Below are 19,834 nucleotides of genomic sequence, written 5' to 3'. Positions count from 1 at the left end.
GGTACTCTTGTGGTAAATTAAATGAGATTTTTGTTTTTGCCTTACTTTCTTTAGTTAAACAAGTTTTTGCTTACATTAAGTAGAATTAAGAGGTATTGATGACCATCAAGAACTTTTTGAATTTCTTATTTAGTCTTTCAAAAATATTAATTTGTGACCTCTGCTATACTGTTATAATATTATAATACATCTCCATGTCATAAGTTATTAGAATATTTTCTAAACATTTTACATATTTTTATTAAAACTAAATAATTACGTCTTATATTTAATAATTAATATATTATAAATGCCGAATGCGTCTACTCAATATATTTCATTCGTATAGTCAGCTATGTATGCATTTATAAAAACTAAAAAATTTTCCATCATAAAATAACTTTAGCTATAAAATACATTGTTGTATATTACATTATATCAACCACCAACTTTTACACATGCATTAAATACTACTTTTATTTAAAACAAGTAAGCTTGATTTAACTAACTTTTTTAAACCATTTTATTACGTTATTTTGTCTATTATATAAAATATAACGATAATCTTTTGTGTAAACAATTTTTTAATAACATTGTATAAAAATAGTATAAACATTAATTTATATTTATGAACTTAAACTACCCTAAGGTAGTAACACCGTGACGGAGAGACACTTTTAAGCATGCACCCAATTACTTTTTAAATGGGTTATATTTTTTATTGTATTTTTATTATATTACTAGTGTTTGCAAAGTACTTACTTCCCTCACTTCTATCTGTAAATGATTACATATTATAACATCATTAAATGGAATTTATTCAATAGCCAAATGTAGATATGATTTATTTTACTTTACCATAGGTATAACCAAATAGTAAATTAAAAGTTAATTGATACTAAACAAAATAAATTTAAAATAAAAATAATACTCAGATGTTTAAAAAATAAAAATCTTGTATTTTTCATAATTTTAATATTCAATAATCCTTTACTATTATTCCTCAGCACCATCATAATTTTGCGATGAATACGTTTTATTACACAGTTATTTAATATTACGTACCTATCAAAACTAAAGCTTAATGACTTTAAAAAATGTTAAAAATTTTATGCATCCAGAAATAAACTCTAATGGCGTACATTTTATAATGTATTTTATTAATTATAGATTAATGGTTACACATAGCAGTAATGAAACTAGAATTTTGAAGTCTCAATAATGAAAAAGAATTTCTAGACCACAAAATTAATATCTAACTATTGTTATATTCTTTAAAATACTTGTAAAAAGTTACTTATTATTTTTTTATTAATTATAATGAGATTTATTTTAATATCTAAGTATAAACAACGAAAACAATATTTTATACCATAGAAATCAGGATAAATTTTTTTTTTTTATAAGTGCAATTTAAAAAAGAATAATAACAAATATATCCATCGATTAACGTTGGCTGTATGTGCTTATATAATTTATTTTTTACGTGTTTTTATTTATTTATAAATATTTTTATTACTTAAGAATACATGTTATATACTACCCTGCAATATATCCCAAGCATTTTATTATCCTTGCTAACATAATTTATGAGTTATTTTTTTTTAACAATTAAGTTGATTTAAATGTAATATTATCAAATAGGTATAATATACCTAATTGAAGTTGGTTTTTGCACTATACGAATAAATAAGAAGTTTAAGTTTAAATTTTTAAATAAACACTCGTATATCCGATGCAATGATCATAGTGTATTTAAATATTGATCATAGTGCATTCAAATATATCAATAAATGTATAAAATTATAAAGTATAAATCGGACTTTATATTATTAAATCTGATAGTATATAACCAAGGTCATAAACAAATATTTTTTTGTACATTTGTTTTTAGTTTCTATAATAATTTATTTAATTGTATTATTATTTTATATCTAAATATTTTATTATTCTTATATTATCATTACAGAGTAGAAAGTGTAGGACATTAGTTCTTTTGACCCAGCCACTTCTAAAACTTACAGCGACCTGATGTTTGATATCCATCCACCCTGGTTAATGCACCACCAATACAAACTCAAATTCTACAACGAATTTAATATATTATATAAGTATCTATTTACTTCTGTAATTTAGTGTCAACTATTTTAATTATTAGGTTCCTAAACTTTAATTAGATGAAATTACAAATTGATATAATTTATTACTCAATGAGTATTATGGTGCTTTGTAACAGTATATACGTTAATAATATAATAAAATATAATAAACTATACGTGAAAACTACTAGTAGGTGTCATTCAGCATCATTCGTGACGAGTACAATTACATTTTTGAAAAAAAAATCCATTCTATATTTTAAGACACCGTCAATCAAACATGAATTACTCGTAAAAAGAAAAATTGAGATTTTGGTAGTATAATACATTATTATTATTGTACTATAGTATATAAGTTAAAAACTTCACTGTACAGATACATATTATGTATAATGATATGTAGGTTTATAGAAACTTAAGTTAAATGGATTTATATCAACAGTATTATTAAACATATCTTGAGTAAATAAAAAATAAAAATAAATATTTATTGCGAGTATATTTTAGGATGAAATTGTTATTATTAAGAATTATCAAAAATAGTTTGTGCAACTTTAGCATTCTCAACAACCATTACACATCATCATTAAAAATGTAAAATATTTCGAAGATTTATCCATGTTATGTTTTACAGCATTCACCACAGTGGAAAATTTTGTAATGCAGATATTATGTATACGGATCATTATAATCGCTATAGGGTTTTTGCTATTTTAACTTGATGGCCTTGCGTGCACATATCTACAGTGTAAGATGTATAAATTTGTGCTCTATCCTGTAATTTGTGATGGTCTGAGGTTTTTTTTTTTAACAAATTTGGACTTTTGTCTCAGTTTGTTCAAGGCTCTTAAGTCAAAAGGTGCCACATGGTATTTTAACACCAATATACTACGGAAAATTTACTAGTGCGGAAACGCCGTGAGGTTATGAAATGCCAAAAGACGACGCTCGTCGCTCCGTGCTTGGCCTTCTACGTTTGACCTCGTAAATGATTATTTTTGCGTTGCTCTTATAATGTAGCTCAGAGCTCTAAACTTGCATGATGTAGTTTTAATCATCAGGTTGCGAGCATTTAATTTATTATTTATTGATTATTACTATTATTTTAATATTAAAATCATCTTATAGATTAATTAGTTATGTATAGTGCTCATAAAGTAATATTTCGCAAATCATTAAAATCATTTGTAAAATTTGGAAATAGATCTTTGAGGAAAAAAAATATTATTAAAATTCTACATTTTATGATTAAAGAATTATTTCATTATATTCTATGCGAATAATATGCGTAATGTGAAATTACATTCATTTAAATAATTATTGTACCACAAATTTATGATAATAATATTGAAAAATAAAGACTATTTGTAAACATTTAGTATTGGTTTTAAATTAAAAAAAAAAAAAAAAAAATAAAAGCCGCGTATAATATAATACATGGGCACTGTAATAAATACAAAAAATAATAACTAATTGTGTTCTGATTAACGGTATAACTATAATGATTTCTTATATTAATGTATTATGCACCTAATATGTGTTAAACATCATATTATTTATTATATTATGTTATAATATGTACAGAGAATTCCATATTACTTAATATTTTAAAGTAGAGAATATATAAGCAATTTAAAAGTAAAACAACTACCCTTCCATAATAAAATAGTTATCTAATCCTTAAGTGTAAAAAGTATTTAAATATGTAAATAATACAGAAACACAATAAACGATACCTACCATGTATAAATAGAATCATAAAAACATTCAAAATTAATTTATTTTTAATATTATACAGACTTGCACCGTAAGGTGATATTCAATAAAATAAACAATAAAGATATACCTAGATTGAATAGAAACACGATAAAAATGTTTAGTAAGTATCTATAGTATTATTAGGTATGTATTAAAATATGAATTTAGTATTGAATTTTTGAAATTAGCTTAACCTATAGAAATCAAAAATGAAGTATATAGGTAAATAGATACTTAAATTTAATTGAATATGTCTTATTAATTTGAGATCATACATAAAATTGACATAATAATATGATATAGAAAGATACTTATAAAGGTATATATTATAAAAATAAAATTGAGAATATATATTGTATAATTATAACTTTTTTGCAATAAATTCAATAAATACGCTTGTAACTGCTAACTAGAGAATAAGACAGGCCATAACTAATTACTTATCTGCCTTTAATAAACAATTAATTAATAACACATTTTATTGGTAAAATACTGAATGATGAACAATTTCAATATAATCGATTAAAATATAAATCAAATAAGCATTAAATAAGTACATAGTACTCGTTAAGCTACACAAATATAAATAGTTCTCTTAAAATTGGAAATTTAAATAAATTGGTCAAAATCTGACGTCATTGTATATTTTTTTTTATAGAAAACAAAATCTATAAGACTATTATTTTCAAGGAAAAAAAAACATTACACAAGGTCCTTCATTCCCCCTTCTATAAAGTTCTATAAATCATCGTTTAATAAAAATTAAATTTTACTTTATAAAACTTTTTTATTGTTTAGATATTATTGTATTATTATAAAGCTAATAATATTGATAGTAATATATTATTTATTTATTATTCGATGACGATTAAAATAATAATTAATAGATATTAATTATAAATTATAATATATTATACTAAAATAAACTCTTTGTAGGTAGTAGGTTCTAAATTAATAATCCAGTTTTCCTTAGTAGTAATCCCTTTAATTATTTTTTGTTTCTTACTGCTAAATTATCGTGTCCTTGCTCTAGTTAAATAGAAAAGTCATACTATAAATACATATTTATTATAATAAATATGACGATTATATATGCTTTAATAATCTATGACATTATATTGTAACATTGTCTGTAAAATTATCATTATGTTCGTGAATTATTATGACAATTTATACCATTATGAAGTAAATTATAAGTACCTATACTTTAGATTATATTAGAACTGATTACACGGTTTAAACTCTTAATGTTATTATATTTGTTTTTAACAATTTAAACATCACTAAAAAATATTATTTTTTGTACTTCAATTATCGAAAAAAAGCAAATTACTGATATAATTTCAAGAAAAACTATAAATTAAAATAAAAGTTAATAACATAATAAGTAGTATGGAAATTAACTAAATGAAACGTATGCATATTTGAAATTCGAATTATAAAAACCGAATAGAATTGAAAAGAATTTTTTTTGTTTTCACGTGTACCTACTTATAAGTGCATGTTATTTAGTATTTTTTTCATATGAATTACGTATTAATGTGCTTGGTTATCACTCAGCCAAAAATTAAATTTTCAATAATTGATTGGATATTACAAGTATACAAGTAGTTTTTAATTATATATATAATCTTTGATTCATATTTTGTTAAGTTTGAAGCTTTAAAATAACAGTTGATATAACTAAATAATCAATCTTGGGATAGTTTAATTACAATCAAATTGCAATTGTTTATATATTTATTCGTGTTTTACCAAAAAAATATAGATTTTAATATTCTTATACTTTTTAGAGTTTTTTTTTTTTTATCTTCTTAGACTTCAAAAATAATTAAGCAAAAAATGTATTACAATATTGTTCGGTAACAAATATTTGTAATTTAATAACTTATATAATAATATAACCGTAGTTTACTTATTTTAAATTCTACTTATATATATATATATATAATTTTATTAATTTTTAGACACAAATGACGAATTGACGAATGGCAATCAAATTGAACAGGCCTATCTAAAATAATTTATCAATGTCAGTTTAATATATTAAAATACATTAATTAATAATAGTTTAATCATACTAAGTATAAGTATTTTGTCGAAATTTAGGATGACATGGAAGATTTACAGAAAAGGAACGGCAATTTTAATTTTAATAATAATTTATATAATAGCTGTTTACGTGAATATTTAGGTAAACAATTATTTTTATTTTTATTTTTTACCTGAAAAAAAATACTATTGTCAGAAAAATAAATAAGAAAAAAATGAACTGTAAAATTAATTCACATGTACCTATGCTATATTTCTAACGTCAACATTTAATTTTGTCTAGTCAACTACTATCCACAAATGATTATAGAGTTTATCTTATTAAAATATATGAATTTCCCATTGCAGTAGTACGCGATTACGCGTGTATGAGTAAATTATACAACTTTTAAAAATGTGCATCAAACCATGAAAATGTAAAACACTTGTTTAAAATTGTTATTAAAAAAACCAATTCCTTTTTTTATTTTGAACATAGTCATAATTTATACATAAGTTAGTATTTACGTCAATACATGTTTAGATATTTATGATATCAAAATTGATTTAATAATTAAAATGCTTTTGTTTCACAAATCACTTTTATTTTTAAGTAAAGTTATTCATTATTAATCAATATAAAAATAAAATCCAAAAATATAATACAAAATCCAAGTTATTTAAAAATTTTTTTGTATAGGTTGTGATGATAAACTTTTATCGTATTATTGAAATTGAGAAATAAAGTATATATTTTTTTAATTTTTACTATTTAATATTATAATTAATTTTCAGTGGACGGATGTAGATATAATTAAATATGTAAACCGTTAAAACAATATCATATTGATTGTGTTATCATGAATGGTTATACATAATAACCTAATAACATCATATTAAACCTCAATAATATTTAAATAGAAAAATATATTTAATAAGAGCTTAGTATCTAGTCTTAAGTCTCTATTTTATAGTAACTAAATTTTTATTTAAATATATAAAATATATTTTTATTTTTTTTTGTTATTCCTTTTACTTAATTATTATGATTGAATATTTTGTTTTACGATAAGTTTTTTTTTAAATATTTTATTACTTTGATAATTTTAATTTGAATTACTTTAAATCTTAATGTGTAAATATAAAAATGTATTCTATATTCTTACATAGATAAGCAATGAGTTGTAATTATGATATTATAGGAGTCTAAATAATTGAATCATAGCCAATGAATTAGTCATAAAATTTAATTTACTCTTGAGCATTTATAAAAATTAAGAGCATATTGTATAGAGAATAATACTAGAAAATATGAGTCTATATTATAGCTACAAACCTCAAAATAAACCTTTATATAGATTTCGTTCTGAAGGACACGAAATACTGTGTTTACATTTTTTTGTTGTCGTTGTATTTTCTATTCTATGAATGTTAATCAATGCATTACAATTTATAAGTGCATAAAACACACCAATAAAAAGACTAATAATTCAACTTACATCTAAAAACAGCAGTAATAACACACAATTGAATAATATTAATATTACTTAGTTATGTTTAATTACCTTTTTTCAAGTAATAATTTGTGTATTTTATTTTTTTTTACTTTAATTTTTAATAAACATCAATATGTATATGTTTATGTATAACTACAAAAAATTAAAACATTGTTACGTATTAAATAATAATAATTAATAAAAGAAATGTTAATTAATGTTTTGCTCACAATATCTTTGAGTCGAACTACACAACATAATAATAACACGACTGGTATATACAAAAAACGCATTTATAAGGTATGATTATTACAATAATATGTATTTTCATATTCTAAAATATAAAATGTGATATATCAGTATTGTGTCACTGAAAATAAATCATCGTATGATATTTTGGTAAGTATAGGTATGCGTAAGAACTAAATACTCTATGTTCTCGTGAGAAATATCATTGAAACCAATAGAGTATAGGTATGCACCTAACCAAACTCACCTACCTGCCTACATAGAATTTGGTAAATTTGATGTTTACATCATATTAGTAAGATTGCTAAACTCCATCAATATGAATGAAACCCGTCTATCCTTTAATTATTGTACTTAAGACTTTAGAGATTAGTCATAACTCATAAATCTTTCCGAATCATAAAAATGTATAAAAGACCTAAATATTTTAATCTAACTAAATTATTTGATGTAAGTCATAAACTATAATAGTTAATGACTTATGAATGATACCGACGGTAATCTACATGTACTCCTATCTCATGCTCGAAACGATTAAACATTTATACTTGTTGTTTGATCAATTATGTTTTTTAAATAGATTTCCATTTTATCATCTAGAACTGCAGTTTCTCGACCCACGTGGAACATTCGTAATTAATACTATTACCCGTAGGTACTTGTGTTATTGTAAACTCTAGCTTATAATACAAACGGTAATGAAATTATAAATAGTTTTAAGCATAGGTACAATCGACTTACCGTTTGGTGAACAGCGGTGGCAGCGGTGGCAGCGGTCGGTCGACGGTCGGGCGCGAGCTGTCGGCGGGCGCGGTGACCACCGCGGTGGTCGCGATGTGGTCGACCGAGGCGGTGATGACCGCGCAGCCGGCAGAAGTCACGTCCGCGGCCGCGGCGGCGATAGACGGCGGCGAAGACGACGACTGTTTGCAGTGGCGGCCACGGCGTGACCGGCGTTCCGGCTCGCGCAACAGCAGGTCCAGCGAGTTCCCGATGCGCCGGACGCACGTGACGTCGCTGTTCTTGGACGCCTGCACCGCGTGGACCGGAACCGCGGCGCTACGGTGGAGGACATCGCGGTCGTCTGCTGCTGTTCTTCGTTCAGCATGTACTCGCGTATCTTGTCCTTGATCAGCGACGTGACGCACACGCCTCCGTCGCCGATCGCCAGGTCGCCAAGTCTCAGCCAACCGGCCGGTTCTGCCGATTCGGAAGAGGAACATTGTCTGCGAAAACGTAACCAAACATCGACCCGTCCCCACCGACGTGAGTTAATTATTTATGTTGCGTTAGGTATTCGTATGTTATAGGCTGATGGGGTTACAATGAATGGATTTGTTCTGATGCATATCCGTACAGTGTTGGCGGCTTATTGCAGACAAACGCGTGTTATTGAAATAGTCACAAACGCCGAAACTATTCGGGAACGTTAAACGAGACTGAACACGATACGAACTAGAAATCGTTCAACCGAGTTAAAATATGGTTTAGAAAGAGCGACTTATATTGTGTGAAGTATTATACAGCCCGACGAGGCGAGTCTCCTTGACATTCGTAAGTTATCGCGTATCTACAACGAACCAGTTTCATTTGTTTTGCCTGAATTATACCAATTTGTGCGTACACTCTCCTTAAAAATCCATACCCCTTTAGAAAACGAATTTAAACCAGAGCAGTGTAACGACGTTTTACTGTAACCTGCGACGTTTAAAATTCGTATTATCAATATTTGACCATTTAAATTTATTTTTACATTATTTGTATTCTCATGTACCTACCCTTAAAAAAATAAAAAATAAATAAATAATAAAAATTGAAACGATTCGGGTGCACAAATATTTATTTAGTCCGATTTGGGGAAATGACGACCTTATATAAGGTACCAAAAAGAGTCACCTGATGTATTGGTATCCTTTCGAATTTCCCGTGCCTTTTTATTTATTCAAGTCGTAGCATTGTTATCATAATTCATATGTCACAACCAACAATAATGCAAATAAAAAATATTTTCTGAGTTAAAAGTAATAAATCACTAGTTTGTAAGAATAATTTTTTTCTATAATTTGAATTTCTTTAAATTATCATAAAAATAATATTGTGTTAATTAAAAAGATTGTTTCATATTATTATTGTATCATAACTATTTGTATTAATACAATACATGGTTATATTTTGTATTGTATATCAAATATAGAAACTAAAATTTATAACTCTTACAATTATAAAAATATAATAATTATTTTTATGCATTGATTAATTGATCGATTTTAAATGAACCAAACAATATAATATTTGTATGTATCGTATTATAATTTATAATATTATTTGGAGATACTAATAATATTAATTTATTATTAAAATATTTATAAAATATACTATGATAAGTATTAAATTATAATAGAACAATTTACTATTATATATAAATATAACAAAAACATTTGCATTAAAATCATATTAATTGATTAGGTAAGCTACTTTTGATAATTTGCTTATAAATATTATTACTAATGAAAAATAAATTTTAAAACTTTAATTTATTCCAGTTATTCTAAAGTCCAAAATACTACATTTTAAACAGTCAAAATCGATTATTGTTTACCATACATAAGTTATTAACGTGGTATTGGTTTATTAGTAATAATTTTATGTAATTAAAATTTTAGGCGAAGTAAGATTTCAAATATGTATTATAAATTATAATATAGAATTGCAATTATTCTAAGCTGACAATTTAACGCCCTCTCAATAAGGTTGAAGTTCAATTAAATAATGAATACAATGGGTATTATAATATATTATTATGTTATGAATAGTTATATCATATGTTTTATAAAATTATAATATCGAGTTTTGCAATAGGTTATTTGTGTTTATGACATGTTAATTTATAAATTGATTTAAGTTATACATTGAATTCCTAAATTAGATACAAACATTCATTATTTGGTCAATAGAATTATGTTTTGTATAAAATAAAATTATGAAATAAATGGCTTAATGAAAACCTAATTATAGATCAGATGCAATTAATTTCTTTTTTTTTATTGAAAAAAGTTTTATATCTACAAACTGTATTTTCACGTTATACAATAAGTAAATTAGAAATCAACTTAATACGAAAAATTTAGTTTCTTCAAAATAATAATTTTTATACATAAATAATATTATTAGTTAAGATATAACTATAATATTATTGTATGATGATATTCTACCAGAACAAAAACAATTATTTAATTCAAAAACATTAAAATTATACGTAATATTTTAAAGTTATAATAAACAAATTACTATGTTATTGTTGTGAAATGATAACGGAAAAATGTATGTATAATATACATTTAAATGTGACAGATATACAATAAACAATATAAAAAAGTATACAAATTTATACTTTAAAAATTTCAAGCTTAATAGTTTATATCTCAAAAAAAATATAAATAATAAATGCATTTATTTACTTTATGCTTAATCAACTAAAAAAAAAAAACAAACATTAAATAAATAATCTATGGATCTATTTATTTTAGACTAAAACAGTTACACGATGCAGAATTCGTAAAATAATAAAGGCCAAGTGCTAAATCAGCGTTACATTGTAATCATCATGACAAAGTCGCTTTTCATTGTTTATTTTATTTTATTAATAAACAAAAAGTATTGGGTATAGGTAGTTAAAAAAAAAAAAAATGATTTTAATTTAGGCGAGTTCCTAATACAAGAAAACTAAACTATTGACTACATATCATTATAATATAAATTGCAATTTTTGGACTAATCAGATTTAGGTCGTTTAACTGTTTCACATTTCTAAAACGTAACCCATAAAAAACATAAAATATTAATATCTAATCGAATGAAAATAGATCAAATAATTTAAAAATAATTTAAGATAAGTCAAACGTGAACTCCTGTAATTTTGGATATGAGGGCTCTACCTGCTGGTATTTACAGGAAAACAACATTAATGTAAATAAATAAGTGTATAATATGACATAGTTATAAGATTTAAAAGACAATAATTGTTATATTAGCTATTGTGGTATATAGTTCTAGTATTAATCACATTAATTTAAAATTTTTAAGTCCTAGTAAGAAGTTAATTTTAAATGCTCAATTATATTTTTGGGTTCCATGTGTCACATACCATTTTAATGGGCTTAGTAACTAAATTGGATTTGATAATGGATTTGAATACTAAATATTGAGCAAAACATATGATGTAAAAATATAGTAAATATATGATTGACAGTTTAAGACACGAATACCAATTTCAACGTTGAAATACATCTTATTGTTGTGAATTTCGAAGGATAGAAACTTCACAAATGAAAAAGTTTATATTATATTACCTCCACACTGTAGTTGACTTCTAACGACACGGGCGCACTCTGACGTCTCGTCATCGAAATTATATTAGGTTGTTTCTCCTTCCCTCGAGATCTGTGTTCTCGAGATCGTTCTGTACTGGTCCGAGCTGAAGTTTTCTGTTGTCCAGATGTCTTAGATTTCTTCTTTTGTTGTTTTCGAAAGTTTTTTGTCCGTTCCGTGTTAGTTAGTTTTGGCATATTTTTCAATATTTTTGTGGGCAATAGTGTTTAGAAATTAAACTATTTCTTCTATATTATGTTTAAATCTTTGTCGATTTAATACTGCAACTGTACCATAAAATGCAATGGTGATGCAGCGGATTCCCCTGATAATTGAAGCCGGTCAATTTTTCAATTTTACCTAACAACCAAGGTTATAAAAAAACGTTGCAATTTTTCAAATTTATATCTACAAGATATCAAAATAAGACGAAGTTCTACATAAAAATCTTAATATTAATTATCAGATAAATTAAATTTTTAAACCAAGTTTTAAGTTTTTATTGTTTTGTGGTAGTAGAATTTTTCTATTATTTTTGTGAAATATAATTTTACTGGAATAGATAGGTAATAGATATAATTTTTAACATAAATTATTTTTCAAAGATGGTATTTGTTCAACAAAAAAACGCCTAAAAATTTTTTTTAAGTACAATGATTTTCAATTCAAAAATATTTAAATACATTGGAATTTAAACAGTTTAACGTTAAGTTACAGTCTAGAAATCAAAATAAATTTTTAAAATCAATCTCTGAAGTTTTAAGTACTCGAATACAAGGATACACATGGCATACATTGTTTTTGAAAATTAAAATTACTAATTCTCATGAAGCTTGGACATTTTAAATGCACGGTACTTTAATTAAGTTAAGTGCAGATAAATTATCTATTTAAAATTTCAAATATACAAAGAAACTTCATTGCTTTGAATATATACAAAATATACTATATACATTATACTGCGTACATAACACGTACATAGTTCCTTTTCACGGTTTAATGATAAAAGCTCATGTGAAACGTCAATATTTAAATAATCATTTTAATCATTGAACCGTTGAACCTGTTCGGTCTAATAAAATGATTGATGTTTAAAAGACTAAATTTGCGTATCTGATATTATTTTAAACGAATAATAGATGTATAATCATCATTGATCGGTGCAATTTCCGATTAATAACTGGTCATTCTATATACTGTAATATATATGTACTTGAAAATATATGCCATTGTTCTATTTCAGAGAGACGGTAAACAAATATATGTATTTTTATTTTTAAATCTGTATTTTTAGTGTAATAATACAGGATTATCGGTAAAAGTTTGATGAGCCGATAAATGCTAACAACGGTAATTCATAACTTCATGGTTATCATTTACAAGTTATATAATCATGTGGTTTGCCGTTAATCGTGCATCATCAACTTCTATTTAGTTCATACGTACTATTCGAAAGCGGATATCAATAGTTTTCTTTGTCTAAACCGTTTCTATCCTTGAAATTTTATGGCGATTAGATGGTCCATATCACCGTATGGAAACTGCCAACTGGGTATAAGCGTATTTGTTTTTTATTATACGCTACTGAAACGATAACAACTAACGTTGGCCATCACCCATTTTTTTTTTTTATCTAAACATAATATTATATAGGTACTAGTTACTAAGTAGTATACTTGTAATAATTACAAATACACTGAAACAATTGTTCACAAATGTTTTTTGTAAGTTTACCAATTTATTGATCTATACAATATATTTTATACATCCACTTGTAGGTCATTAATATCTAAACTAAATCATTTGATTTTATTTATACAGTTAACCAACCTTGTTAAATACAATTTATTATTTATTAAATCTATATAATATGGTCGAATTTATGTTATACTTGATGAAATGTTTTCAAAAGGCCTAAAGGTTAGGTGTAGGTATATACTATATAATATACTTTTGAAGGATATTTACGTCTTTGAACTGTGGAATTTATCATCAAAATATTTTGTCGACTTATCGCTATTCAAAGGTCATAAACCTACATTCATACATTAATAGTATTACAATATATTTGTAATACAATATTTCATATATGTATATATATCATGCATTGTTCGAGTATATATTTAAAATGTACTTGTATAATTGTAGGTATTCAAGATCATTTAGGAACTAACTATCTTTATTTAATAGAAATGGAAGATAATTACTAGTCACTTTGTAGTAGGTGTCGAGTATATTATCTTATTATTAAGTAGGTCGACAGCTAGTCACATATTAATATATTATATACAAAAATCGATTTTAATCGTAAACGATCTGTTAGCTTATATTTTTAAATAACTATAAACCGTATTTTATTATATAATTTTAAAAAAATTTTTAATTAGTAATTTTTTTTATATGAATAGTATGATAGATTAAACTAATTGTTGTCAAAAATAAATTGCATATTATATAATATTTTAAAATAATAATTATAGTATTATTGTATAATAAAATATTATATTATGCTGTTTTCTATTGTTAAATTTTAACTTAATACTGACGAGCCGTAGTGTGACTAGGTGTATGGTGTTAATAACTTAAAATTTTTATCTAAGTACTTGTATATTGTAAATTAGTAAATAATAATTGCACATTGATGAACAATTTTATGACATGAAAAAAATTACTTTTTTTAATTACAACAAAATAATTAAAATCATTATTTTTCGTTTAAATCTTAAATTCTATCAAAAAAATTAACTTTTAATTTTTTTGTTTTTAATTCCATTAACAAAGTACTTATAAGAAATCGTGTATTACATTTTAAATTTTAAGACATTAAAATTATTAATTTAATATATTTCAAACTATAAAATTATTTACACATTTTTCGTGATTTTGTTGAGTTTTGCAAAAATTTAAACTCGAATGCGCTTTTAAAAAAATATCCCTACATATCATTGATAATTTTTTTATTTTGAAAAGAAAACTTAACGATGAACCTTATTTTAGTATTCCAAAACTATTTTTCTCATAAACAAAAATGTAACCATACAAAAATAAGCTAAAAAAAAAAAATCGAAAAATTTTAAATATTTATAATCAAAAATTACTGGTTTTTATTTATTTCTTTCGACAATTCTTAAAAGAATTTTCCATTGAATATCATCTAAATCCAGTTACTACCAGAAATCATTTTTAAAGTTGGAAATTAAAGCATTTTTACTGCACTTAAAGTAATATCAGATACAAAAAAAAAAATATCACACGTATATCATCAATACATTAATTGCTTCGTTTAGAATTTAAAATAGTGTAGGTGATTACCAAATACTGTAATTTTAGTTTTAATTTAAATAAAATTAAATAAAATCAGTATAATTTATGTTTGTATCATATTATATTTGTAGTGGATTTATTTTTTTATATATCTTTTTGTGTGAGATAAAAATAATCAATTTGTTATTTTTAAATGTCAAAGGTACATATTGTGAAGGTCAATGTTTGACAAACTTAATCACTACTACAAACCAATAAAATTATAATTATCATCATTTATATAGATATAAATGAATACAATATACATTATGTAAATTCAAAAAAATTGTTTAAACTAATTTCTTTTTTCTTTTTATCAAAATATTTTATTTTATTAATATTAAACATTTTATATATATGTTAGAAACCTACTCATGTGTTTTAAGATTAATGATTTGCATATATTTACAAAATAATAGAAAACTAAAACTGATTTTGTATTTAATAAGTAAAATTTTTTATTATTTCTAAAATTATATTTAAAATTCCAAATATCTTCGAAAAAATATCGTTTTTTCCATATGCCAGATAATTCACCCTAAAAATTATGAAGTAAATTTTGCCAAGGTTTATTAAAACCCCAATAAGCTAAAAAAATAATTCCTCTTAAATCATTATCTTTGAGTCATAATTTATTTTTCAAGTCACTTATCCTATATTAATCTTTAATATAAGAGTTTCTTAGAGTTGTTCAAATTTAAATAATAATATAATAATAAGTAGTATTTATTAGTATTATTTTATAATTAGTATTAATTAGTAGTATTATTTATTTATATCAAGCATAAGCTGTGTATCAGTAATATTTCTCTGATAAATTTTTGAACACTTACAGATGTATAGAAAAACATAGACTGGTTATGCAGGAAAAAAAATTAAAAAGGTTCAATTATTTTTAACTATAACTAGAAACATAATTCAACATTAGTATTAGGCACATACTAATACAATATCCTTTAAAATATATATATAGTTTAATTTTATAATAAATCATAATATATTTTAATTGAAAGTATTTTTTTTTTTTCAATGTCATATAAATTAATTTAAGTAGTCTCATATTTTGAAACCTAAAACAAATAATATAATGGTTGTTTTTTTTTTAAGTTTTCCTAACATAATTATCTAAACTTAGAGTTAAAATAATATTATGTTTAAAACACTGTGTAAAAACTTATTTTACACAGATTTTTATTAAGACTTTAAAAAAGGTGCCTCTCTTTTTATAAAATAATTTACAGAGATTTTAATTAATTTTCTAATCTACTATCAATCAAGAAAATATGTTATTAAAAAAATCTCATCAATATATACTATTTTTATAATATTTCTAAAGAATAATTTATTTTTAGTTAATTTAAAAAAAAAAAAAAACATTTTTAATAGTTTGAGTCTATAAAACAAATGTGGATCTATTACAAAACTGTATGATTACAGTTGGTTTAAATAAACCGAAAATATAATTAACGTATCTAAACTTAAAACTTATAAAAATAAGTGAAAAATATTATAATGAAGATAAATGGTACTTCTGAACAAGTTTGTAATAAATATTCTTTTGTACAGTTTATACGAAAAATTACTTTTTTATTTATTTAACTAAATAGAGATTCTAAGTTTTAAGTTCTGATATAATTACATTATATCGAAACATTTTACAAGACAAATGTTATTCTTCTAATTGATTGAACCGATAGTAAGAAAATATCTATTGAGTATTTATGTTTAGTCCATTCATATTGATCTTGGACAACATTGAAATTGGAGATTTCAACGAGTTCATTATTTGAGGTCAAAAACAATTTATTTTTTCGTAATACCATAGTGATCATACGCTTAACATACGACTTTGAACTTGTTGGATATTTACTACATTCGCTATTATTTTATAAAATAAGAAACACAGCTATATCATAGTACTATATATATACTATATATTTTGAGGATAATATTATGAATTACAATACCTCTAATTTACGATATAGATTTATTTGTTTTTGCTTTTATACAAACTACTAATTTGACACATTATTAATTTATCTTAAGTGTAAAAACTAAAATATGAATTGAATTTATAATTATATATTTTATTTTATCACTCGAAATAATACCAATATCCATCGTATTAGAAAATCATATATAATATTATTTATAGAGATACGAACGGAGAGTTTTGCAAACTTCATAAAGTGATTGAACACCAATAGAAAATGTTCAATAATATATATTTAAATTTATATTGTATAGATTACCTAGTTATTTATATTATAAATATACATTATTTACTATGCACAATATATTATATTACATCTATATATTATATTCTGTTCTAAATTTGATTTTATAATAAATATAAGCATATGTGTGGGATTACATAATGTCCAAATTTTATATCCACCTCATACTTGAAATTTTTGAATACGTCATTGTATTGTACAATATATTCAAAAATAGGCATTAATTAGTTAAAAATTTAATATTTTTAAAAACTTTCAAAGTAAGTTTTTTTGTTTATTTCATGATGCAATTATTAGCTTAACTAGTAAAATCATCTATTGTAACTTTAAAGTTTCAAGTTAATTTGAAAAATAAAATTTCAAGTAAGCGTCATATTTTAATATATCTATGAATACTGTCTGTTTTTAAACTAATTGATAATTTTTTTTAATTTTTTTAATCGAATTGTATACATTAAATTAAAATAAGTACTAATTACCAAATAAATATTCATTGATAATTAATTAATATTCTGTAATTTAGTTGATATGAACGTATCATTTCTAAACTAGTATAACTAACGTGTTATAAGAAGAGAGATAGTATAGAACGCACGTTCAACGAAATATTTAGCTATAATATTAAAACAATCTTTAAGTACCACCACAACCACTATATTTATATGCACGTTATGTTTGATTCAGGTACAGTAATAATAATAAAACTATTTTAGATCAATATATTATTTTTATTCTACGACTTTAAATATTTCGAGCTAAATGTATATTTTGTAGACTAATTATTATTATTATTCTCTATTATAACTTAACATCGACTATCAAACAATAACCTAACGATAATAACATCGTTATTGACATCGACTTGACTTATTAATTAACTCGCATATTATCAATAGTTTCCTAAAATCCACGCCGGCCTTTGAACGTATCATTGCATTATTGCGACGGACAACGGCAAAATACCTTTACTTTTATATCGTGGGTATTGGGTAATAAATAATGATAACTAACATACAGTCATCGGGTACCGTTCAATATCGCATCGCTTCAGAGAACGTTCGACGTCACTGCGACAGTGGATAAAGTTAAAAATATATTATCCGCATCGATCCAGTGACGGTATAATAACGGATATGATAATATATTATTATTAAATACGATGATTTACAGTTGCGAGGACGAGTGCGTAGGCGCGCACTGTAGTCGCAGAGTAGGCGTCGGCGTCGGCGGGCCAGGAATATCGCCGGAGCGCGTGGCCCGTATGCAAACACTCGGCCGGCAAAGCGAGTGAAGAAGCCGTCGCCGGTGTGACGGCCGCCGCGGCATCGATCGGCAAGACAAACAACACGCGATTCGTTACCATAAGGTTATTAAGGTTCTACGACGATAACAATTATCGGCGGCCGCTGTCGACGACGACGACGACGTCGGTATAATAACCACGCTCGATCCGGGGTACGCGTATCACGCGGGGCCGTTACGGTGTAACGAATGTTATATTTTATTATTGACGCCGCGGCGGCCGAAAGCTCCGATACCCGGAGCCGCCGCCCCGACGTCCGCGCGACGATAGATCTCATACCTACCGCACGCTGGTTGTCGTCGGAGACACTCCGTGACCATCATCACGACAAAATAAAGCGGCCGTTACAATAATAACATACGTGTGCGCGTCTCGACATTTGATGATGGCCACGTCGTCTCATAAAATAAAAACACGACGTGCGCAGGATAATGTCATTATTCGTATAGGTATTATACGAGTACTCACCCCTTGGTCCTGGAGATGGAGCGTCGCTGAGAGCTGCAGTGGCGGTAACGTGGGGTCCGGCGATGTGACGTCCGTGAGGCGATCGGCGACGATGGTGAGACTCGAGCGACGACGGACCGGACGTCCCGGCAGGGTCACGGGGAATCAACGAACGGGCGCGTGCGGCCGTCGCGCGCCGGTGGCCGGGCGCGACCCTATAAATATAATACGTGCGTACAACCACTGCTTCGGCAGCGGTGCACACTGTCAAGGACGGCCGTCGTCCAATCGCGGCGCGTCCTTTGCTGTACGTGCCCTCCACCGCTTCGTCGCTTGTAACCTTGCGCCGGCGATGGGTGGCGGTGACGGGCGGCAGTTGTGCCGGCGATCGATGCGAGGCGGACAGGCGCCGTACGCCCCCGAAGTCTTAGCTAACGCCGATGAGGCGTCCGATCGCTTCGGTTGGCCCACAGATGTCGCCGCGAGTTGGTTTTTCGGACGAACACATCGTCCGTTTGGACTATTACCAGCCCTCCGGCGGCGGACTCCTGTGCCGTAATAATA

General features: G+C 26.0%; 1 protein-coding gene across 1 annotated transcript in view; it reads right to left on the bottom strand.

Annotated features, from left to right (window-relative positions):
* The window catches only part of LOC112604426 (stress response protein NST1-like), a 29,890-nt gene extending 10,424 nt beyond the window's left edge, over positions 1 to 19,466 (bottom strand). The window contains 4 exon segments of the mRNA XM_025353468.1: positions 8,354 to 8,675; positions 8,678 to 8,838; positions 11,936 to 12,340; positions 19,292 to 19,466. Of these exon segments, the coding sequence (XP_025209253.1) occupies positions 8,354 to 8,675; positions 8,678 to 8,838; positions 11,936 to 12,177 (725 nt within the window). The 5' untranslated portion in view covers positions 12,178 to 12,340; positions 19,292 to 19,466.
* Positions 19,467 to 19,834: the final 368 nt, after the last annotated feature.

Source organism: Melanaphis sacchari, unplaced genomic scaffold (genome assembly GCF_002803265.2).
Source record: "Melanaphis sacchari strain LSU unplaced genomic scaffold, SCAv2.0 Contig11_pilon_pilon, whole genome shotgun sequence".
Classification (NCBI taxonomy): Eukaryota; Metazoa; Arthropoda; class Insecta; order Hemiptera; family Aphididae; genus Melanaphis; species Melanaphis sacchari.
Note: the sequence above shows the minus strand (reverse complement) of the source record. Positions and strands in the feature narration are given on the sequence as shown.